The following is a 25,193-nucleotide window of genomic DNA, read 5'->3' on the forward strand; positions in this document are numbered from 1 at the left end:
TGCTTAACTGATACTGATATTCCCACCAGCCCATAATAGGCTTCCAGCATACCTAGCAGACAGCTGGATGCTTCTATAGAGTCACAACTAGCAACATATGTTGGAGTGTAGGGACCACGTATATACCCTTATTGTTACTGTATTATGCCCAGCTTTCAGTATGTGGAGATTAATAAACAGCCAATTCATTGTCAGACAAAAGTTGATAGATACAGGTTTTGGATTACCACCAGTGGGGTGCCTCTTTAGCACTCCATGATGCACTTTTCTTGCAAAGAACCAAAGCCTGATCAGTTGATCAATACTTCTTGGACACCAAATGGACACTCACTGGAAAGGACACTTCAGACACCAAAAACTTACCTCTCACTATAATCATTGTTATTCCTCAGGCAAAATCTGCTTGTAGAGATAACCCTTGGGGGAAATGTATACCTCTCTGTGGCCCTTTATGTATGGTTTGGTGAGACCCATTGGTGAAAGATTAAGTCTTTTATTTGTGTCCACTCTTGAACTCAAACTATTTCAGTTGTACGTGTTCTTAGAAGTTAAAGAAAACCTGTTAAATGTTGACCAATCATTTGGCAGCATTTGGAAGGCGCCCTGCTGGCTCTAATTGGCTGTTTAATGGTCACATTTCCTCCACTTTGTGTGTTTTAAATCTTTAACTCAATTGTGCCTGGGGTTTTCAGCCACCCCTGAAACAATCTGTGTCAGAACTGCATGTGTGAGAATCACTCCAGAGAGATAACTAGATTCAGATTTTTCTTGTTTCGCCTAAATTCTACCATCTACTTCTGATTACACTGGATTAACCTTATTGGACAACCAGCACCACATGTCCCTGACGATACCTTGGTGTTCCTGGCCTCGCAGCACATTGAATCGGCCTGCCTGAGCATACGCCCCGATGATCAGCTCCAGCTTGTGTAAGTGGAGATATAGATGTAGAACCACAGGAGGCAGCTCGTGATGGGCTATGGGTCGTCTCTCTGTAAACGCGCACAGCCTCAGCCTCATAAATTCTCATCAGCGTCTTCATTAAACATTTTTCCCTGTTATCGCCATGACAACGCAGAGCCAGCGTGCGCCCTCGGGGAGAGGCGTGTGTGCCTGTGTAACCCCGGGGGTTACTTAGGGGGTAACTTGGCACAGACGCCAACAACCAATACCTCTCCTCCAGACTCGGTCTTACTACAGGGACTCCGAGTGAGGATTGGGGGGGGGAGTTGTGGAGTGGCAGTCGGCCAGGAACGCTAGATCTGTTCCACGGCGATCTCACTTGACAGGCACTGGCTGTGTGTGGACTGGAGGCAAGCGCTCTGATTTCTCTCTTTAATTACTGCAAATCGGAGGAGCCGCAGCCCATGCTAATGAAGCCACACGAATCAGCTGGGGGAGAGTCAGGGGCCTCACGCTGCACAACAATCCTCTGCATGAACTGAGCTGACACTCTGCCGGTCCAGCACTGCAGCCTCCCGAATGTCTGTCTGTCTGTCTGCCTGTCTCACAGCACCAGCAGATTTATAAGCGCAGTCTGCCCTCGAGCCAAACCAAGCAGCGCTACCGTGGAAAGAAACCTCAGTGAATCCTTAATGAGACTGCTGCCACAGCTGTAGTACTATCGCCCGCCTGTTCGCTTCACACCACAACCTCTGACAACAATACAAAGTACGGCTGATCTGAGATTCTGAAGGCAGAATTAATTACGATTCATGTCAAGATTTTGATGGCTCTGTAACATAATAATACATCGACGGCTCATTATTGTAAAGGCATATAATCAATCCGGCCTATTTTCACCCACAAACATAATTACACTGTATGTCTTTTTGTGAAGCTGGGATGATGTCTTTCTTTCCTCCTTCTTCAAAGTGAACAATGTAATGAATAGTGACTGACATATGATTGCATGTGTTCACGGACCTGGATTGCAGAGATCTTTTTGCCTATTGTTGTTTCTGACAATGACATGAAATCCTTTCGATTAGCTCTTGGTGCTGAGGAAGCTTGAGAAAATGACACATTTATGAAGTCTTTTCCTTTGAAATGAGACTGATTAGTACAAAAGGAGGAGACTTTTATTTTTTTGACTCATTGGTACATTCACTAGATAAAATTAAGATAAATATGAAAGATTTGGGTGAAAATCACTGCAACATACAGTACTTAAGCTGCATAAATGAAACTTTGATTTTCATATCAAAGGCTTGAAATGTATATGATTCATTTGAAGTAGCTTCTGTTCATGATCTTTATTTTTAATCCATCCATGCACCTGCACTGCGTCAGGTGTTAGCTGCATCTGTGCTCTTGCCGCTAACGCCACGACATGATGAGCATGTTTGTGAATGGAAATAGGCATGTTAGCAACCATGTGCACATGGACCCGACTGTGATATGTAAAGTAGAAATCCCACCACAGCAGGACACTTCTGCAATACTATTCATGTCTGATCTCTGCTACTGCTCTTCACCTTCTACATCTGCAAGGATTGCATCATATTTGAGCATGAAATATAACATTGTGTAATAGAAAATGCATTGAAGGAATGTCTTCAGGGCCAAGGCTAAAGAACATAATTGGTCTCAGCTATTGAATGCTATCCGGATCAGTGCTTACAAGATTACATTTAATAGCAGGACAAGATAAGAGAAGGACAGTTTGTATTTCATAAGTCATACTTCGGTTGTGATTTAAAATCAACAAAGTTTTGCTCTTTGAGGAAACTATGCATCTCTGAACAGGGTTATTTTTAATCAGAACAGAGAAGAGATTTTCTGTCTTCTTAAGCTAATCCACTGCAAATGGTTAGATTAGCTACAACTGCAACATAAGAAAACTGAACACAAGTTTTTTTCTTAACAATGTTTAAATGAAACATTGAAATTATCTACATTTTGTTATCTTAATATTCATTGCCATGTTGTCATTGTTCTTTTTTCAACTCTTTTTTCATATCTGTTTAATTATCTTTGTATTTGGAGCCTGTCATGACTTTTAATGACTCATTTGTTGGCCATAGACACCAAACTGGTGACATTTGCCGTGGTTTTTTTTGCTATTTTTGTTCCTGAGTGTGTCCCGAGATGCAGCTTGTAACCTTGGTAACATTGTTTACATACGAGATCAGCTGTTAGCAGCCCGTAGCATGTCGATGCTAAACGATGCTAGGCCCAATGTTCCCTGCGAGCTGAGGAGAAGGAGGCATGGATGACGTGCTGGTACTGAGGTGCAAGCTAAAAAAGACCACATCGACCTGCCCTTCCACCCACTGTTATGGGGAATGTAAGATCTATCTACGATAAGGTGAACAAACTTACCCAGCGCCAGAGTTGCATCATGCTAACAGAGCTAACATCGGACACGAACACCACATTGGAAGGAACTGGGGAAGAAGGCCATCTCAGTCCTGGACCCTGTGGAGGTGGTGGCTGACAGGAGGATTATGGCCAAGCTGTCGTCTTTGATGAACATTTCCTTCCTATATATATTCTTGTTGAAATTCTTGTACTGTACACCTTTTTGTTTGCTGCTGTAACTCCATGAATTTCGCATCTTATGTCACAATCTCACCAGATCATCATAGTATAGCATTTCCAACCAGTCACAACCATTTGCTGATGCATTTCATGCTCTATCACCCCAGATGGAAGTTATTCATAAATGTTCCCAAGCCAAGGTCATCGTGTAGAAGACCATAACAACTCATCAAGCAATTTAGTTAACCCTGCCATGCAGAAAGTAACTAGCAGTTACAGCCAGGTCCACAATTACAGCCAATTAGAGTCAATAAAAGATGATACGACAGCTGATTACGTTTCATTTACTGACAGTAAAGTGGTTTCTGTCTTGTGTGCTCACTGAGCACTAATGAATGCACTGCTTCATGTTTGCTAAAAGGCCACTTATTACTTCTTTTGGATCAGAAAAAAGAAATGACAGCAGTATTCTCTGAAATGTTATTTTTAATGAAAATCGCATAAATCCACTGAGATTGTAATTATGATGCTCAGGAACGCTGCGAGAATTAATATTTTTCAACCTGAATATATTTTCCTAAAAGTCCCCTCTTCTCAAAACTTTACTGAAACTCAAACAGCTCAACCATAAGATGTACTGATTTAAATCAAACAAATACTTCAGCCCTAATTTTTGCTGTGATGCTGAAACGATTACCATGGGCCACCATTTAGCCTGCAGCAATGTCTTTTCCTGCTGTTGTCAATGCTAAGGTGCCAGATGCGCTAGGCAAGTAGCCTCATGATAAATGGCAGAAGGTGAGAGCTCCGCGGCCGGGACCGGGAGCACCCTGCCCCTGCATCCCGCTGCCAGTCCCTTGGCATGCAGCTCATCAGGCCAAATGGCATCCACATCCCCCTTCACTGCTGACATTTAAAACCTCTGCTATGCTATCCAGCTGTGGACACTGCAGGTCTCACCCCCCCCTACCCTCAGCCTCCCCCAGGCACCCTCAACCCTACTGCTGCTGTTGCCAGACGGCATTCGCCAAAATTAGAATCAACAGCCAGAGTTTTCTTTAGAGCAAGTGTGCACCCTTTACAATAATGTCATATAGTTATGAGTTACATAGAAGTAAGGAAGATTGGTGTTTATCTAATTCACTTTTCATTTTACAACTATCGATGCAGCAATATATTTTTGTCCTGGTTTGTGATAGAATTATTAATATGCTGGGGACAAATACTGACATTTTACTGGAAAAAATACAGGTTTTGACACCAATCTGGCTCTCTCCAACAAGACTTCATGTCTCTACGTGGTTGCGCTAATGACAAAAAAAGGGTAGTATTAATGTGTTCAAAGAAGATGACGACAGCAAAATAGAAGAAGACAGAGAGACAATTTTGGCAAAGCCACTTTTAAACCACAAAGAAAAGCAGAAAAGGCTGCTCCAGCTCTTTATACTATCACAGCAAGAGGAAAGACCGGGGTTGCAGATAACAGATAGTTAGAATGAAATAATTTCCCATTTGTCTAAATGATAGTTGACTCTATGCTGTGATGGCTTACGGCATTAGGAACACTACATACTTGTTTGTTGCAGCGTCTGTGTCACTCTGCAATACTCCGCCTAAACTCTATTTGGCAGTTTGATTTCTATGCTAGTCATATCGCCATTTTCCGGTTCCTCTACATTCTCTGCTTGTGGCGACTGACACCAAGCGTATTATGTTGCAGTTGGAGCTGATGAATGTTGAGCCAAAGTTGATCATACTGCAATTATTGAAAAACAAGAAAAGAGATGAGACATCAGAGGAGATGGAAGGTATATGGTTGCTGAATCAGTGTATGCAGAGGATGGACAATTTTTGTGCAGGTTTGTCACAATGCTAACCAGCAGACCAATCAGAGGGCTTGCATTTTTGAGATAGTGCAGATCCAGCTACATACGTAGGATTCTGCATAGGTAAAGGGCTACGCAAAGCAATGGCATATGCTACAGGGTATACTGTGGTGTAGATTCCTGCCTGTCAGTGAGGTTTCTCAATTAGAGCTATAGTCGGGCCTTAAAAGTTAGACCCGACCCGACCCGAGCCCGACAGAATTCTGCCCGAACCCGAATTACCTAGATTTTTTTATAGCCCGAACCCATTTACAGCCCGACTGCCCAGACATTATTCATTACTGGTCTGGTTAATTTTGCAAGTTTTGGGTAGGTGTGTGGCGTGCCGTTGGCGCACGACTGCTTGCTGAGGGGAGTCCAGATTCACCTGAACGCTCATTTACAGCACAAGCCTAAGCCCGGCCCGAAAACCTTGTAAAATAATAGAAATTATGACCGAACCCGACCCAGCCTGGTCGGGGCGGGTTGGGTTCGGGGTCCGACAAATATCTTCAGCTCTGTTCTCAATCATCCCGGACATGGTAATTCAAATTTTCATCCAAAGTGGCGGCTGGACTTCTTAGTTCTGAACTAAAGAAGTCTTTCTGATTTGTTTTTGAGTTTCAGTTTGTCTTTTGGATTTGAGTTAGTTGTGCATAATTACGTTGGATGACGATAAAGGTGTATGATTTATTTAGCTGCATCAGAACCTTCAAGCTTTGCAACAACAACACAAAGCCCCTGAACTACTGTACTTCTCCAAGTGCTTGTAAAGACTGCGGAAAATCTCTGACTGAAGAAGAAATTAAGTTTGAACTCACTTAACACAAAAGAAATATGATTTATTAGAGTTTTCATCACTCTATTTTGATTTTTTTTTTTTTTATAAATTCCATAACACCTCCTTTAAGGCCACCATGGCCATGAGCTTTAGAAATAGAAATGAACCAAGAGAAAATGTATGTTATTTAGTTCCTAACAAAGGGCGGAAGAAATGCCCTTCAACATGCTGTGTAAAATACCACTGTCAACTATACACATTACTGAACCTCTCTTTAACAAAGGCAGCAGAACATAAAAGAAGCAAAAGGAAGGAGAGTAAACACTTTACATCCTGACACTCATTAAAAACAGACAGAGCAGCCGTACCCGGGGTAAAGCACACGTAATGATATAGAGAGAGGCAAATACCAAACTGCATGGCATCGTATCAAAGGCATTTCTGCAGTCCAAAGGTCAGGTGATGGTAAAAGGTTGCTGAGAAACGGAGCTGCTGGATGGTCTTTCATCAGCGGGAGGCAGCTGGAGTCTCCACAGAGGCAAGTGTAACTCAGGGCTGCAGGCACAGTGGGGCTGCTCCAATATGACATTTCGCATCCAGATCTGCCACAGTAATGGCATTTTAGCCACTTTTAAAACAGCCAGATTGGCCTTCCTGGGTTGCTGAAAATTTTATAGGCAGCAATTTTTTCATTGTTTGGGTTTATTACAGTGTCTGAAGGAGATAGGATAGGATGTCAATGTGGGAAACGCAATTGAAGGCTGATGTGGGATTGATTGGCCGATACAAATACACACTATACAACACAAGGATGAGCGGAAAATGTACCCTGCAGTGCAACCAAGCCACTCTCATTTCCTGTGAGGGTCTGCATCCACACTTAAAGGAGAATGAGAGAAATTAACATAAAAATGCATTTTTCTCATCTTCAAATTCCTAAAAAAAACACACCAACATGAGGAAATCTGTTTGAAGTTAAGCATACACCCATGCCGTTACAAGATCAATTTGTACGACTCTTATCACAGTTATTTATTTATTTCAGCCCGAGTGTGTGTCTCGTCTCTGTGGTAAGAAACGGTCAGTGTGCTTTTCCTTTGAAGTCCCCTCAGAAATGATTTGTTGCGTATGCTCAGAGGAATTGCACTCGCTGATGGTTGCACATGGTATTTGTTGTTAAGCAGAGTATGCTTCAATATTCATGCTTTGTTAGATTAAAGGCAGCAAAACACACTGATATTCCCAGATAACCATGCGCATAATGTAGAAAAAAGGAAATAAATATTCATGCCAAAAAGTGTTGCAGCAAAACAAAATGAACATTTAAATTCAACATCTCTTCGTAAGAAGTGATGGATCCCACTGAGGGCACTGAAGGTGACAGTACTAATGTAGACTGTGATGCCCAAGTTTATGTAATATTGTATTTTATCATAGCTAAAGAACTATTAGTGTAAGGTGGAGGTACATTTAATCCAGGGAGCAAAGAAAACTAGATTTAAGAGACCTCCTAGCTATGCTAGTTCTGTAAGGCTGCTCTCACTTGCTTGTTAAGTACGAGCTAAGCTAACAGCTAATGCTAGAAAGCTATTATGCTCACAAAGACAGAGCTAAAATGGATATGTTCAATAAGTTTAATGTTAAATATGCTCATTAGCTTGCCAAGTGAGCTAAGGTGTAAAAAAGCTGAAACTGTGTTCCTTTGTGAAGACTTCCATTGTGTTCAGCAATGTGCAGTTTCTATGCAGATGTGTTGCTCTGTCTGGTACAATCAGCTATCAGCTAGCGTAAAATTAACACCCGTCAAGCGCCAATGACAGGTAAAAAATTAGTTTGGCGTCTAAAACAAAAACACACACCCGCCAGTGGCCGATGGAAAGTTTTGTATTGCATGTGAGGTTTTGTTTTCATATTTTCGCCCATTTCTGCCAATTGTCATCTATGCAGGCGGCGCGCTGTACTTGTGTTGTGATTTGGTACATCGGGAATGGCATGACGTCAGCTACTGGAGTTCTATTCATTACCTTTGCTTGAAGAAGCACGGTGGGAAGAGCATTTCAGGAAGATGTGGCGACACATTCCTGGCGTGAAGCCACCACAAACAAAAAGGATAAACAAAGAGGCAGGAGACGATCAAGAAGAGGAACAGACAGCTAAACGGAGTAATGTCACTATACAACGTTTCAAAGATAACTGGAAAATTGACGAAGCTGGCCAACCTCGGTCCCGGCTGACTTCTGACCCGACAAACCACACCATGAGCTGCAGCCTAACTGTATTCTTTAAGTGATGCTTAAGTTGGAATTTCATAATAAAAACGTATGATAATTGTTTTAAATCAAATAAGGCATGATTATTTTATTTGGCCGGTGAAAAATATTTTTGGCTGGTACATTTTTGGAGGTCACTAGCTAATGGCAGATGAGGTTAAAAGTGAATATTACGCCCTGACCACCCTGCTAGCTACCAGGACACAACCGAGTGTAGCCTGCAGGACTGCTAGCTGTAAGGTACAGACAGACAAAATACCCCTCTGCATTTCATACTGGTGTATCGGTTGCACTAGTGTATAGGAAACAACCAGCTTTTTAGATGCTAAAAAGTTATTAAAAGTGTGTCTTATAAACCAAAATTGACAGTATATTAAGGATTTTATGGTAAATGTCCAACAGTTTGGTAAAGACTGTAACCTTTGCAGTTGCTTTATGTGAGTCTTCATAAGTATCACTGTTTTTATTAAATAGGTCAAAGTTCTTAATTAAACTGAATTCAGGTTGTATTGACAACAGCAGATGTATGATTTCTCAAAGAACACAACAAATGTCATTTTGAGGTTAAAGTTTTAATTTAAACCTCTAGAGTTAGCATGCTAACATTTGTGCACAAAGGAGGTCAATTGCAATCCTATATCTGATGTTTGCCTCTAAGTTTGTGAAAATCCTCCAAGCAAACGTAGAGTAATGCTTTGTATTAATCTGAATCAATGTGTTTAATCAACTGACAAACCTCTATCTCTAGCAAACAGCGAGCATGGCTAAAAGTTTCAAGACTAAAGGTTATCAATGTTCAGATAAACTTCTCTACATAACAGACAGAAGCTGCATTAATATTGAAGCAAATAGAAATCCCATGTTTGCCTATGGCAAAAAAATGTAATGTGTTTATAAAAAAAGTTCACAGATCAGATTTAAACTAGTTTGTTGTTGTCAGGTTAAAATTCAGGGTGAAACATTTTCAGATTGAGCAAACATACTCAAAATATGATGCTCCAGAGTATTTTTCAGAGAGCCTTCAGAACATTTTCACAGAGATGTGCCCCTGCATTAATTATAGCACAGGATATTGGAAAGAAAGCCTTCAAATCCATGGGGAAGGGTCATCATTACATGTGACCTTTCCCTGAGATGAGTTGTGCCTCTGTGCCTCTGCACTTAGATCTTTGATTAGAAATATAATGACAGCTTTGGACCATCATGAGACGTTGTCACTCTCTGACTGTTCGTCTGGATTCACATGTGATAGCCATCATTTAGCTGCAGTAAAAAACACCCAATACTGTACACATTTACTGTATATGTCAATGCATGTGTGCACACAAACATACACAGAGCTGAGACTCCCTGCCTGCCACATATGATTTACATTCAGCGGTTGAGTAATCAGTTGACATGCAGCAGAGGGAATTATGTGCTTTATAAGAACCTCTTCTCGTTTCCTGGAGTTATTTTGAACATGAGACCGCTGTCAAAATGTCAATGAATGTCAATGAATGTCAGTTTAACTAACTTAATCACATGGGGACCTTCTTTCAGAATGCATCATGGGAAATATTGGCATGTAGAAATTGTGGGAAAACATGCGTATTGTGCATTCATTTAACCATTGAAAGCATGGTATATCAGGGGCATGTTTTTTTGTTGAGTAAAGAAAAATGTTGATTTCGATCCGGTGCCACATAAGGCGATATTTTCCCACCATCCGTCTATGTGGAGTTTTTTCGTCTCAGCTGTCAGACCTGTTCATATTTTTTTAATATTGAATTTTTAATCCAGAGGAAATCTCCTGCACAGTCATAGCGGTGTGACTCTGTAGCAGCAGAAGAGGCGCTCGGGCACTGAGACCTCGGTTAGGGCAATATTAGCAGAGACACAGCTAACCTTAAAATATACTGTATGAAGAGATTATATATCATGCAATATCATCCGTTAATACAAAAGAAGATTTAAAGGTGATTTTTCTCCAGTTTGCTTTGAAGGTGTTAGTTCTAAGTTTCATATCAGTTATGATTGCCCACACATATGAGGTTTGAAGAACATGCTGTCTTTTTCTGACTGGCCATCGCTTAAAGTAATAAACCAAAAACGTCTCTCCCGTGCAGGAAACATCTGCACCTCCCTTTTGCTCTGTCACTTCTTCCTCCTAAAGCAACCCTTTTACCTGGTGGGCGTCTCCAGTTTGAGGAGGGGCTGGCTCCCCACCCCCCCACTCCTGTACGCAGGAAGAAACAAGAAAGAGGGTGGGCGGTGAGGGATGCACAGTCATAGAGGTTTGTGCCTCTAAGAAACGACACCGATCGAGAAACTGGTGTGGAAATTTCTGGAATTAGCATGGCTATATGTATTTATATGTATGGTTTCAATGCAGCGAGTGGAGCTTAAAAGCCCCTTCAAACTGGCAGCATCTTCCTATGAATTTCTTTCCACTTGGCTTCTCCTTCCTCCCTGCGGTTTTTCACACATTTACAGGACACGAATCACTGTGAGAGGACCTCCATTTGCCTTTCGGGTGTTCACAACAGTGCAGCTTCCACTTGGGAAACAGCTGTTAATAAAACTGAAACTCAGGAAAAAACACATTGCTTATACCCCCCACACGCATACATTATTAACAAAAGAAAGAAAAGTTGCAATTTTTCTGTTATTTCTCTCTTCAGGAAACTGACTTCCCTTGGATCCATAATGGAGTAGATATTGCTCGGAGTATTGATTGATGTCTCCTTCCCCCTCCTTTGACATTTGCTTATCCGCGCTCTTATCTATTGACGTCCACTCTATCTGGACATCTTCTTAAGCTGTTTTGTCATTTGTCACCTCTTAAATAAAAACGTAAGAAGGAGGAGGGAGTTGTCAGTGACAAGACTGAATGATACCAGCCAGGCTGATGGTTTTATACACGCTTGTGGAGAGAATAGTGTCCGTGCTTAACTTAACTCCCAGCTTTATACCTCTCATGGTTAAACTGGGTACTTTCAGCCAGTATATTTCTATCTTTGCCAAAGTGAAAGAGAGCCTTTTCAGCATGAATTCCCTCATAACTGTGGTCAATTTACTGCACATTTACTGAAAGCAGGCTTTTGGTTTTAACACCTTTTAATCTAATGTATTTGAAGAGCCCACTCCACAGGCTCTCCTATCAAAAGCTACTATTTTCCACAACTTACCCTCAACTCTCCACTTCTTGGATACAAACTGGTGGGATCAACACATCCACATTAGCGCTGTTGCTAATAAAACGCCCTCTGAGTGAGTTGCATACTCCGCCAGATCTGTATTTGTAGTACTGTAAACGCAGCGCTTCCTCAACATGCATTGCGAAAAAAGAAAACACAGTCTGGCGCAGATTTTCTCCCCATGAGGTGGAAGACAGATTTTTTCCCTTTTCCTCCCTCCCTCTAACCAATCCATCCCTCCCTCACCCTGGCTCCTGCAGAGAGGCTATTATTGCAGCTAATTATCTACAAATAGGCCCAATATGACAAACACAGCCTTGTACCAGTGCCGGCTAAGCACAGGAATCAGTGTGAGCGAGGATAAAAGGATGAAAAGGAGGCGAGGAGAGGCGGACAAAGAGACAGGACAAAAGTCAGGGTGAAGAAAAAAAGAGGAAAAAGAGAGATAATTGAGGAGAATGTGATAAAGACACAATGTGGAGTAAGATGAGAGGAAATGTGGTGCTAAAAAAGATATAAGTGGGAGGCAGATGGGCGAAGAAAGAAAGGCAGTGACACCAAAAGGAAGACAGCATCGAACCAAGAAAATGATCTTGTCTATACAGTGTGTTACGCTTGTTGCCCATAGCAACTGTCCTGCGATGCACGGGCCACATCCATTTAGCTCTCAGTGTGCCTCGTGATTGGGGCAGCTCAGGGGTCTGAGGCTGTCTGTCTTATTTCCATAGAGAAACTCATTTACGGGGTGAGCATGGAGGGCTATGACGCATCAATGGGTGCTTGATTAGATCTTTATCGCCCATACATATGAATATTTATCAGTGTTGGATGAATACATGTTTTCTCCTTTCATCTGCATCAGCCTGAGTGTCCTCCTGGCCTCATCGTATTTTGTTCTTGATGAATATGTCACAGGAGCATCAGCACTCGAGGTAATCTGGTTATTGTTGCTCAACACTTGGTTTAAGTTGTACAAATGCATCCCGCTTTTTTCTTGTTGTGTTTTTTCTTTGCCATGGTGACAGCAGCTCTTAGAAACCTAAAGGAAATGAATCCAAGGGGGGATGGGGGGATGGGGGCGGTAATCAAAGCAACACACTTGAAAGAATGTATGTGTGTTTGGAATTGCTGCAGATCAGTGTTTGGCTGCACAACTGAAGCTGCAGGTGCGATTCGAACGCCAAGACAAGTTGGAATCACAGAGTTATTCCCGTCCCATGAGCCCCTGAACACAGAAGACTAACACAATCACAGAAACACCCACTCTAACTTCTCCTTTTTTTTTTCTTTTTTACACACAGAGCTGAATAATAGATATATTTAGAGAGAGTATAACTTACATCACTGACTCCGGCCTCCACTATCTTCAGGCCCGTCTCCTTCTCCAGCTGCTGCTTCTGTTGGACTGCACAGGGAGACAAGAAGCAGAGGTGTCAAGGATGAGCGGTGGATGACAAAGTAGCAGATTTTTTTAGTTCCTGAGGCGAAAACAAGTGGTCAACCAAACTGCGAATGATGCAATGGATGTAACAGTGTGAGTCAGATGTCAAACTGGTCACCGAAAATGGTCGGCCCACACACTCACACACACACACATACAGCATCATAAATTCTTCACCAAGATGAAAAGTAAATCATCTTCCGGATAAGACAACGAGCAGATGGAGGAGTTACTCGCTGTGTGGTTAGTAGGCCGTTTTATTTTCATTGACAGAATCAGAGAATCTGGAGAAATCTCTTTATGAAAGGCCCAAAACCAATACCAGATGGACCGGATCTTCGGGCCCTCAGGCAGAACTGCATTCAAATCAGACATGACTGTGAATTGGAGGTCACTGCATGGGAACAAAATCACATCTAAAAAAAAACACTGTCTGTGAACAGAGTTAGTCGCTGCATCCACAAATGCAGATTAAAATTGTCCTGAGGCGAAGTGAAAAACGTTCCTGTGGCCTGACAAATCCAAATTGAAATTTTTGGGGAAATCATGAATGGCGCATCCGATACTCTATAAAGGAGAGGCACCATCCAGCTTATAATAAGCGCAGTTTAAAGGCCAGCATCCATGGAGGTATGGGGATGCATAAGTGCCCATGGCATGGGTACTTTACATTAATGTTGAACTATACAGGTTTTGGAGCATCATTTGCTGCCATCCAGACCATGCCTTGTTCAGGGACAACCTTACACACTACAGCAAGAAGATGCCAAACTACATTTGGCACATATTACAACAGAATGGCTAAGGAAGAGTCCTGATGCTAAACTGGCCTGCCTGCAGTGCCAACTGGTCACCTATTAACAATATTTAGTGACACAAAAATTATAACAAAGGTCGCCCAAACTGCTGAGCAGCTGAAATTCTATATCAGGCAAGAATGGGACAACCTTTCACTTTAAAAACTACTGAAACTGGTCTCCTGGGTTCACAAAAAAGAAGAAATGATGCAAAACAAATGTATCATGTCCCTGTCCAAACCTTTAGTTGGGCTAATGAAACATGTCTTTAAACTTGCATATACAATTGTGCTCATAAGTTTACATACCCTGGCAGAATTTATGATTTCTTTGGTAGTTTCTGTTGTCATTATCATATAAAAAGAGTAAACACGGTTGTTTGACAATAAATGGCTTCACCCAACCACTAACCATGAGTGAAAGAAAAGTTTTCCTCTTATCATTCATATTCTCTGAAAAATGGCCAAAAAAAAATCACAAATTCTTCCAGGGTATGTAAACTTATGAGCACAACTGTATTTTATCATCTGAATATCAAAAACCGTGATCTGAAAATTGGCACTACACAAGAAGTTCAAGATAAGGAAACCGTTCCAATCATCTCTAGGAACATTAAATATATTTATCAAATCTATTTGCAATCACTCCAACAGTTGTTGAGACAATTACACAAATACCTTTGATGGTACAGGAGAGAAGTAAGGAGATCATCAAATTCAAAGGGATACATCCTCTGAGGACCATGAACATTGGTAGAAAATATCATGCATTAACTGGCTGTTCGTTTTTTAATGGGCCAAAGTTGTGGATGGAGTCACTGGCAATGTAAAAAAATATATCGTGTGAAAGAAGTTGATCACTAAAAACTGTTATTGTATAACACACATTGAATCAGACCTTCTGAGGATCACCAAAAAGCAGCTGAAGTGCTTGTAGATTCACAGCACACAATAAGTTGAGCTCCTGCCTTTGTTCTCGCAGTAATTAATACACCAGCCGAGTTTGATCCTCAGATCTATTGATCTAATCAAATATGGCATGCTATTTCCACAGCTTTGTTCCACCACAGACATTCTCATGCAAATCAAACCAAAGTGAGGCAACGTTAAATATCTGCCGCTGAGGATCACACATTTCACCGACTTCTTCCCCCTCCTGTGCTTCCTCACTCACTTTGATGGAGACATTTATATTGAAAAACAAAATCAAAGGGGGCCTTAATAGATTACGCCAAATTATAAAGTGCAATGAAAAAGCTGGAGCATAATTTTAATTGAGTTTGTTAGCATGTGAATGTGATTGGTAATGGGGAAGAGTAAAAAAGAAAGTGAGTTTAAGAGAGGAAGAGAAAGAGAGCAGGTCCTTTAAATCCCATTTCCCCAGATGAAGGCTATGCAAATGACCCTGAAGAGCTGAACCCCACCTCACACTCCAAATTCGGCGAGGGCCTGTTTAATTAGTATTTTAATCTATCCCAATGATTCCACTCAGTCCACAATGTATGCAGCATCCATCTAATTAAGCATGCCACTTTTAGGGTAATCATCCATCTCCCTCGCTCTTCCTCTCTCCCCTTTTTCTCTCTTCGATCCTACAAACAGTGATCATCATATCAGGTATCAAGATAGTAGCAAAGGGACTTCTCATATTGAAAGTGGTAGCGAAAAGGAGGTGTTGAGAGAGTTTAAAAGGTCAAATATACGTTCAAAGTCTCTAAATTAGCAACAGAGGGAGACAAGAGGAGAAAAAGAAAGTCTTCAACTCACTTTAATTTCTCGCTCCTGCACATGTATTTAGTCCGACACACCGCCTCTCCATAGATATCTATAGTACCTGAGTGGTGCTATTTAGATAGGGGGGTAATGAGCGAGGTAATTGGGCCCAGCTGGGTGAGGTCGTAGGTGGCGCAGGGAGGCGAAGCAGAGAAAAGGTCACACACCGTTTTGGTCCTAATGAGGACCCCTCTGAGGGCGCAGCAAATCATGAGTCAAACTACAAAGATTAGCCCGGAATCAACACACATTCACGATAACAGCGGCTGCAGCTCTGGGTTTGACTGACACGCTGACATTAAGGTGGAACTAAAGAAGCCTGAAGGTCAGTTTTTACTCAAGAATCAAAGCTGAGGACTCTCCAATCAACCTGAGGGAGAGGACGGTCCCACAACAGCCACTTTAAATGTAAATACAACGTACTAGCCGAGCTCATTAGCCGCTGACTGGACGGATGTGGGCTGAAGTGAGAATCTGGCCAATGGATTTCCTTGTTCTGTCAGCGACTGCACAGATAACAGCCCACAGCATCTCTTCCTGGTCACCCCTCATATTAACCTTCCTCTGGAGCTCACTCTCCTTCTCTTTTCAAACAGATTTTTTTAGGCTTCAAATTAGCCACCAAATACTCCTGACAGACTGTGTAAAAGAGATGTCAGGTCTCATTTCAGAGCGGCTCCTCCAGCCGTTTTAATGGGCATTGTCTGAGTCTATCTCGTCTCATCTCTAATATCGTGATGTGATTCCTGCTGCTCATGTGATCATTTTGGTTTCTGAGTCACTTCGAGCCATATCATCTGATGTTCAGCAGGGAACAAAAAAACACAGTCGGAAAGCTTTTAGTGTGTTAAAATGCGCTCTATTTTCAAGTACTTTAAAGTGAAATTACACACATGTACAACAGATTTTATGTTGGAGGTTATAACATATTAAATTGCTTGATGACCTGAGACTATTCAAAACACATCCAGTGAATATGGGAGGTCACTTCTTCAAGAAAATGTGTTTCAAGCTGGAAAACAGTGTTGTGTGTGTGCCTCTTTTAAATCAAAGATTAAGACTTTTTTATTTGCCACTGCCTTCCTTAGCTTATTTTAACTCACTTTAAATGCAAATTTTAAATTTACTTTTAATATATTTCTAATTTTTCTTTTCTTTTCAATGTTTCATTTTATTTGTCATTTTAATTGTGCTCTTTTATGCTTGTCTGAATGTCTCCAATGCTTTTAATGTTTTAATGTAAAGCAAATTGAGTTGCCCTCGTGTATTAAATGCGCCATACAAAAAAAATTGCATTGCCTTGCTTTGCTAATGATCAGTCAGGACATATCCAAAACTATATTTTTGACCTAAACAGTGTTAATACTTTGTGCAAATTTCGCCACAAAGATTGTATTTTGCCTCTAGGAGCTCTAGTGAGGAACTTTCATTTTGTGTTGATTCTGGCGCCCCCTGTGGACAAAGCATTACCTTGTTTCTTAACCTATATCGTCGTACATGTGTGAGTCGTATTTTTCAACAAAAACCTATCCTGCTTTATTGAAATAATCACATGAATGACTCATCAAAAATCTACACCATGGAGAAAGACTGTTTCCTGCAGAAAATCACTTTAACCGACACCTACCCCTTCTGCCAGTGGTTTAATACATCAAAGTCAGCTATGTATAGAAGCAGTCAGCCTTAATGTGAATGGTCTGGTTTTCTTTTATGACTCATATAAAGACATTAGTGTCAATTTCAGTGTGTTTCACAACTAGCTAAACCCCCCTCACTGGAGCTTTAATACACAGTAGATCTCTAAATAAATTACAGGCATGTTTTGGGTCTAACATAAATAAAAATCTATTAGTGTCATCTCCTGTTCAGTTTAAAGGCAGCTACACGTCTAATAAACTCACTATATTCCTGACCACACCTTGTTTTAAGACTAGATGTGTGCTTGTGCATCTTCTACTAACACACTGTGAGGACATCATAATGGTCATCCTGGACAATGCACAGCTTCACACCCATTGTGGCCCATTGTGTTTTATATTCTGTAATTACCTCTCTTTCTAGCTGCTGCCATTGTTAGTGTGTGAGTCCTGTGTGACTATGTGACATCACTGGTCAAAAATCTGTGTACAGAACAAGAACAATGGTTGTTTTCTGTGTTGTTGTTTTTTTTTTATAATGAGTGGGTCATTTTGACTTACTTTATCATTCAATGAGCCAAACTGTACAGACTTGCAGTTGTGTTGTTTACGGTATAAAAATTGAGATTGGTTGTGCTTCATTTGTATCAAAACAGCAAAGGTTTGATTGGCCGTGGTGTAAAATAACACCTCAGTAGGACTTTTCATTTTTATTTTTTCAACAAGTTGTAAGCAGGCAGAAATAACCTGCTCTATATACAGTATGGTGCATGTATACAGACATACCAACACTAAACTATTCTGCTGTTTCTGCTGCTTTTAAACATTTAACACTATTGTAGGAGCCATGAAGGATTCAAGGGTTTATATAGTATCTTATTTTGAGGTTTAGGGTAGGTTATTGTTTGTATATTTTTTGTATTTTTTGTGGTGTTGTTGTGATTATTTATGGGTCATGTGTTAGGGGTGGGGTTATTGAGTTAATTTAGGCCACCTGTTTTCTTTTGTTTGGAGGTAGAGAGAGAGGGGGTGAGCTGGGACTCCGTACTTTTTGTTGACCACTATTTACTGCTTGTTTTTTCGCTTATTATTGATTATTTTCGCAATTTTCTTTTGTGCACTTTATCATGAGTTGATTATCCTTTTTTCGTTAATAAAAGGTTAAACTTGCTTTTTGTGCATTAGTGATTTTTTGCTTTTAGCGCGTCCGACACTAACTTGGCCCAACCTCAGCCTCTCAGCAGTATTTGGCTCTTCGCAGTCACTACAACTATATTAGATTACCCTTGTGCTATGTCAAATTATTACACAGCTGTGTTAAATACTTGTTTCGGATTGGTCAATACTCCATAGCAACAGTGTGTTGTTTTTCAATCGCACACTGTTGCTATAGTTATGGCTCCAATAACAGACTCTGGCTTAATGACTGTCATCATATCAATTTACAATCTGAAAATGTCTGTTTAATTTGATGTTGATTTGTTTACAGTGAAAAAAAGAGATTAAGAGATTGCAACAGCAGAAAAAAGGCAAGAAAGGTAAATGACACAAACACGACATACATCAATAAAATCATTTCCAAATCAATGTTTGGTGTAAAAATATTGATTTCTTAAGTAAGAAGTGGGATAGTGTATAACGAGGGAATGCCTTCAGGGAGAGAAAAGACCCCTCTTCTTTACATCAAGGTCGTCCTCACCCTGTCAGGGTTCCAATCCGCTGCAAAAACCTGCTCACTGTACATCATTGCTGACTAAGTACAACTGGAAAAATGTGCTGTGATTTAAGACATGATCACTGCCTCTATGTTACACATCTGATAATCTGCACAACCATGTCTTCAATCAACCATCAATGAGGAAGCACTTGACAACAGTAGCAAGGAAAAACTTTTAACAGGCAGAAACCTCAAGCAGGACCAGACTGAGGGGTGGAAAACCATCTGCCTTGACTGGACATGCCGAGAAAGTGTGATAGAGGGAGAGACAGAAAGATAGAGATGGATAATGACAGAGAAAGTGAGAGACTTACGGAGAGAGAGAGAGAGAGAGAGAGAGAGAGAGAGAGAGAGAGAGAGAGAGAGAGAGAGAGAGAGAGAGAGAGACAGGTGAATGAGAGGAGTGGAGAAATACTTCTTAAAATCATCAAGGACTTGTGGAAGGAGAGGAAAATGCCATTTCAATCATCAATCTAATGAAAGACTGAAAACATCCCTGACATCAACACTAATGAATAAAGAGATACAAAAAAACACACATTTAAGCTTGATTTTATGTGACCTTTAAATGGCTCTGTAGCATATGCGCTCCACACAAATGATCTTGTGGAGTGATATAATTTGATTAAAATGTTGCTTTTCTCCACCATATGCTGCAAAATTGAAGCAATTGTGCACACACTCCTCATCGTAGATTCTAACAGCAATTCAGAGCTGATTATCATGAAGTCATCAGAGCTTAAAGTCATGAATATATATATTCATTTTTCTGCTATACAGAGTTGTTATTGTTAGGAGCAACATAAAATCAGAGAGAGGAGACAAATAGAGGACTGTAGGCTGTAAGTATTTTGTATTTCAGCAGCCATAATGTCGCCTCTTTGGACAAACGGGGTGTGTGTAGTTGACAAAATGCATATTTCACCACCCTCTGATTGATCTGTTAATATTGAATAACATCCACATCCATTCCATCTATCTCCCCCTCCCTTCTTCCTCTTCCTCAGGTCGTCTATTCACCGCTTCCATCTCTCCATCCGTCACTCCAAGCAAACAAAATGAAAGTGTTTATTGCGGGGGAGGGCTGACGCTCACGCCTCTCCACAGCCGTTAGCCTTATCAGCAGGCAATCGCTCCGATATTAAAGCTGCCATTCCGCCCATCACTTCCCCCCCCTCCTCTCCTCGCACATATGATGGCTGTCTCTACCTATCAGAGTGGAGAGAGGAGGAGGAGGTGGAGGAGGGGAGGAAAGAGTGAGAGATGCACCTGATCCTCGTGGAAGATAAGATGCACCAATTTTTCAGTCAAAATCCAAGGCGGGAAACAAAAACAATAATATGAGGAGCACACATTCACTCATGTATGATATATAACATGAATGTGACCCCTTTACATGTGACTCCTGCATGCTGATGCTTATCAAAATGTAAATCAGGCCTCAGATATTGTTGTCGCCCTTATAAAGCTTATTTGTTCATCTCTGAAGGAAGGATATTCATATTTTATGAATAGAGTAATATCAACCAGCGCTCACATGAGGTCTGATTTTTTTTTATTGCAAGGATTAAAATCCTTTAAATAACTTTATAACCCAAGCATCTATCTGAGCACACCATGAAGCTCGGAGAATCCCACAGACCCTCTCCTAGCCTCTGTCTACCCCTCGTTCGTGCGTATCAATTGTTATTCTGCTCCTCGGCTCGTATAAGTCAGGACGGGGGAACCAAAGCAGCTGCACCTGTGAGAAAAAGCTACAAATGAAACAGAGGGACAAAGGAGGAGCAGAGCAGGAGGAGGATAAAAGAGTGCAAAGGTACAAACATGACACTTCAACATACAATGCTTCCATCAGATAGAGAGAGATGAAAACACTGTCTTAACTAAATACTTCATAGTTTATGCAATTAGAACACTTCTATAGTTGGAGAATCTAATCAAAATGTATTTTGTAATTTGATGATAATTTGACAAATTGTTCAGTGAATACATTATTATGAATAATGGGAAAAGCCCCTCTTGGAATCCTTCAAATTGCTTGTTTGGTCTAAACAGCAGTCAAATATCAAAATTTCAATTTAGAGCAGACACATTCGAACATTTAGTAAATCAAAACAGATTAAGTCTGCAACAGTTTGGATAATTATTCAACTGATAAATATACATTTTGAATGAATTTTTTTAAAAAGCACCCAAAATAAGGACTCAATCCAGTTTTCCAAAAGAGGTTATTTTTGTTCTCCTTTTTATTGAGACAGTATTATAAAGTAAAACCAAAATATTCTAAAGCTACATTGAGGAACTTGCTGTTTGTGTCGAAATTTTTGCATCTGAAGTTGCATTGTCCACCCCACCCCGCTGGGCAAAAGGGACATGCTACTTACTGGACGCTGGTGTTACATAAATACTCTTGTCCACAAATTCCCTGCAGTAAATGCTAATCTACAGGTTCAATGTGCAGTGGGCTTTACTAACTGGCATGTCAAGGCTAATATAGCTCTCTTGTGTTTGCTGAAAGAAATAGAAAGAAGGAAGACGTGGATCACAGCCATATAATGTAAGAATTTTCAGCCGTTATTATCGCCATAGCAGCTCCTATGCTAACTGTTTTCTGTAACCCAGCGGGTGCTGTGTTTACCTAATGGTATGAGTTGTCATCAGTTGTCACAGTCACTGATGGGTGGAGTCAGATATTATCTCACCAGCGCATGCAACAAAACTTGTGACTGAAGCAAATGACAACTCATGCAGCCAGGTGAACCCAAAAATCGCCAGATCAAGGACAACCAGTCAGCATAAGAGCCAGTATGGCCATATGAGAAGGGGGACAACACCATAGACCGTATAAATAATGGAAGTAGTGTCCGTGACATCACCCATCTGTTCCTGAGCGCTGTTTTGAAGCCAATCGTCGTCGGCAGCCATATTGGAAATGCGGAACTCAACCAGGGATAGTTTGACGTAAAGAAGCGGGGTGTGAGCCTCCTAGCCAACAGCTACTGTATGTGTTCCCGACCAGGAGTCAAGTCAGTCATGTCCTTATTTGGGCAAAAACTTGCAATCTTAATATCTTCTGAACCGTTGCGTTAGAAAAAAATTCACCCCCGTACAGTGTGTGCCGATAGAGAGATTAGCTATGTAGAGCCAAGCCGTTTTTGAACCAGGCTGTAAACATGTTTATTAATGCTGCAAAGATCAGCTTAGACAACACCTGTCTTCATAGGTTTCTCTCCACACCTTCATTTGACAGAGTCCCTAACATTTGTGTTAAGTTGTCTGATTCTATTTTGTTACTTTCTGTTGCACCTCAATGCACCTCAAACATAATAATCGACTAAAATGCATAGTAGCCTGATGTCAACACCGCTACTTCCATCGTCCACTGTAGTGAGTTTTGTTATAGTGGACACCTGACTAGTCAAGTGGTCGATATTCAGTTTTAATTTACGTTCCAGTTAAGTGTGCATAAGAGTGCACCAGTCCTTAACCTTGGGTGTCTGAGTCGTTAGCCAATTTCTTGTGGTCACTTGTGTTTCAGATTAACATAATCATCAACAATTATTGGTTTGTGTTAATTTTTCTCAAATAAAATACATCAAAAGAAAGTGGGAGTTTAACCTTCATACAAGCACCATATATTTATGTTTTTTAAGCCAGTATTAAGGCTTGATTAAGGGGAAGATTTGAACAAACTATTTCTATAATACATTGTATCTTGATTTTTAAGAAGATACTTTTTCATAGTCTCTCAAATATCGTCTTTTTGAATGGTTTGTACGGTCAATAATTTTAGTTTTTCAGATGTTTGGATGCCACAAAAGCAAGCTATTTCAATATCTCAAAGTACAATCAAAGTAAAAAAATTACATGTTCGTCCTTTTGTTTCCTATGAATTGACTAAATATTACAATTATTCCTGCTGGAGTCCAAACAATACAGATAAGATATTCAAGAATCACACAATAGACAATCTTCGACATCAACAAAGCAGAGCTAAAATGATAAAAACAAGTGAAAAAAACATTAAAATAGCTCTTTCACTTTTATAGTGTCTACACTTTTCAAACACTGGTAGATTGAAAAAATGATCATTTAGTCAGACACATCAATAAAATAGCTAAAAAGACAATCCTGGCCTGAACAATTCAACCAAAATAGAAAAACAAACCATTTTCCCTCTCAGTATACAAACCTGATGCTAACCATGATATCATTAAGCTCTAATGTCCAATCAGCAGTGCCAATCATACAGCAGCATGTCCGTCACATGGTGCCACCATGCTGGGAGCAGTGGGGGGTCCTGGCTGGCTCACTGTTTATTCACCCTGATCGATCGTTTCCTGCGGATAAGCCAACAGTGCTCCAAAAACAAACCGACTGCTGTTATTCAGCCTCAATCAACACAGCACAAACGACGGCTAACACTAACTGAAAACACTGAATCCTGCTGCAAAACAATGTCAGAACCTGTTTTCTGATGACACGTTATGGACAAATTCAAAAGATAACATTGTAAAAAAAAAAAAGAAAAAAAAGGAGAGATTTCTGCAGCCATCCAATCAGCATGCGGCTTGTGTCCGCGGCCTTTAGGAGACACATTACAGGCCACTTCCTCCTTCAAACACGACCCACATGACACATTTATAATTGCATCCTCCCTTATTAGAGCCCCCGTTTAAAGATGGCTGCGTAATAACACCTGGATGAGTGTGTTCTCAGACACACACACGCACAAGCACACACACACACACACACACACACACACACACACACATAATATCTGTTTCTTTGCCGCCTGGTTGATTAATGGATTGTGGCTGCTCTGACACTCTGCGTAGAATCGGCGTTTTGCCTTTGATAGGTGCTGACACCAATTCTTCACGGACTGCAGGAGATCGAGAGGGGGGAAACAGAAGCAACACCGGCAAATGACTCGGACGGCGAGCAGCTCCAGATGTGGGAGAAAACCTACACGGATGCCACTCTGCGCTCTCACCGGGACACGTCGACATCGTCTTCTCTCAGACACGACAACGTGCAGATGTGTGACATGTGCAGGGAGAATCACATGTGACAATCAATCAGAGACAACAGAGAGGTTTGAATATTGGAGTGAGTAATGAGGTAAACAAAGCTCATCTGAGACAATCATCACAAGTCCAGAGCCATGCTGATGGCTCTTTGGATGACCTTTTCTAATAACACAAGCTGGCAGCCTTTCTGTCAGGAGGACGACACGTGAAAAACATTCACTGCAAAGTCGTAATGGTGAAAGTGGAACAAACACTGAGTACAATATAAAGAAAAAAAGTCTTTTTATCCATCTTTTTGGTAATTTTTTCAGTATTCTCATTTTTTTCTTGTAACACCTACAAAAGCCTCAAACTGCCATGAAGCATATTACTGAAGAGAGCAATGAGGATGGATAACAATGTGTGACAACGTGAACACGCCATCACATGGTTTTTAAATCACATGTCTTCAGGTTTAGGAATCTGGTAGAATTAAACACGGCATAAATCATGTATAAAGCAAGAAATATATTACTCCCAAACTCCAACACGCATTTCAAAAGAGTGAGGTGTTATAATTTAAAGGGAAATCTTAATCTACAGAAACACTGTGCTTGAACAAAAATGAAGAGTGAGAACGTAACCATGCAGGGCCGGTCTGTGGCATAAGCAGACTGGGCAAATGCTAGGTGCGCTGTCCTTCCAATGGGGGCACCACTTGAACCATAAATGAGTGAGGAAGATAATTTGAAGCCAACAGGAAAAATAATATTGTTTTATCTAATATAATTTGGGGTTAAATTGCGGAGTGATGCCAGCATACATTTAAAATTGTGTGATTCCCCTTTTGGTTAAAAAAAAAAAGGTTTGCAAAGCAGTTTTTGGAGGTTTTAAGCGTTCATGATTTCCTGTCTTTGTTTTGTTTATTTACACTTTGGTAGCTGTTAGCTTAATTAGATAGAAAATGTAGGCTAGGCTTAAATATAATATATATTTAATATAATTTTTCTCCCTGCTAAATATCAGTGTTATTACCATTTTATGAACGTTCTTTTAGAGGTAATTTTTATTTTAAAACAAAGGAAACCTGTAAAACATAAAGCTGGATGTCAGTTGTATATGTGATGTGATTGTTGGAGTTGGTTACAATCAAGGGGCACCAGTTAAAATCTTGCCTAGGGCAACAAGTCGGTTAGAGCCAGCTCTGTTACCATGTGTGGGGTGGAAGAGAGTTTAAAT

At 40.7% G+C, this 25,193-nt stretch overlaps 1 protein-coding gene across 1 annotated transcript in view; it reads right to left on the reverse strand.

Annotated features, from left to right (window-relative positions):
* Window positions 1–25,193, reverse strand: part of ptprn2 (protein tyrosine phosphatase receptor type N2) — a 162,052-nt gene that overhangs the window by 40,885 nt on the left and 95,974 nt on the right. The window contains exon 11 of the mRNA XM_034706778.1: window positions 12,919–12,983. Within this exon, the coding sequence (XP_034562669.1) occupies window positions 12,919–12,983 (65 nt within the window). The remainder of the gene's footprint in view (window positions 1–12,918; window positions 12,984–25,193) is intronic.

This window comes from Notolabrus celidotus, chromosome 17 (genome assembly GCF_009762535.1).
Source record: "Notolabrus celidotus isolate fNotCel1 chromosome 17, fNotCel1.pri, whole genome shotgun sequence".
Lineage (NCBI taxonomy): Eukaryota > Metazoa > Chordata > Actinopteri > Labriformes > Labridae > Notolabrus > Notolabrus celidotus.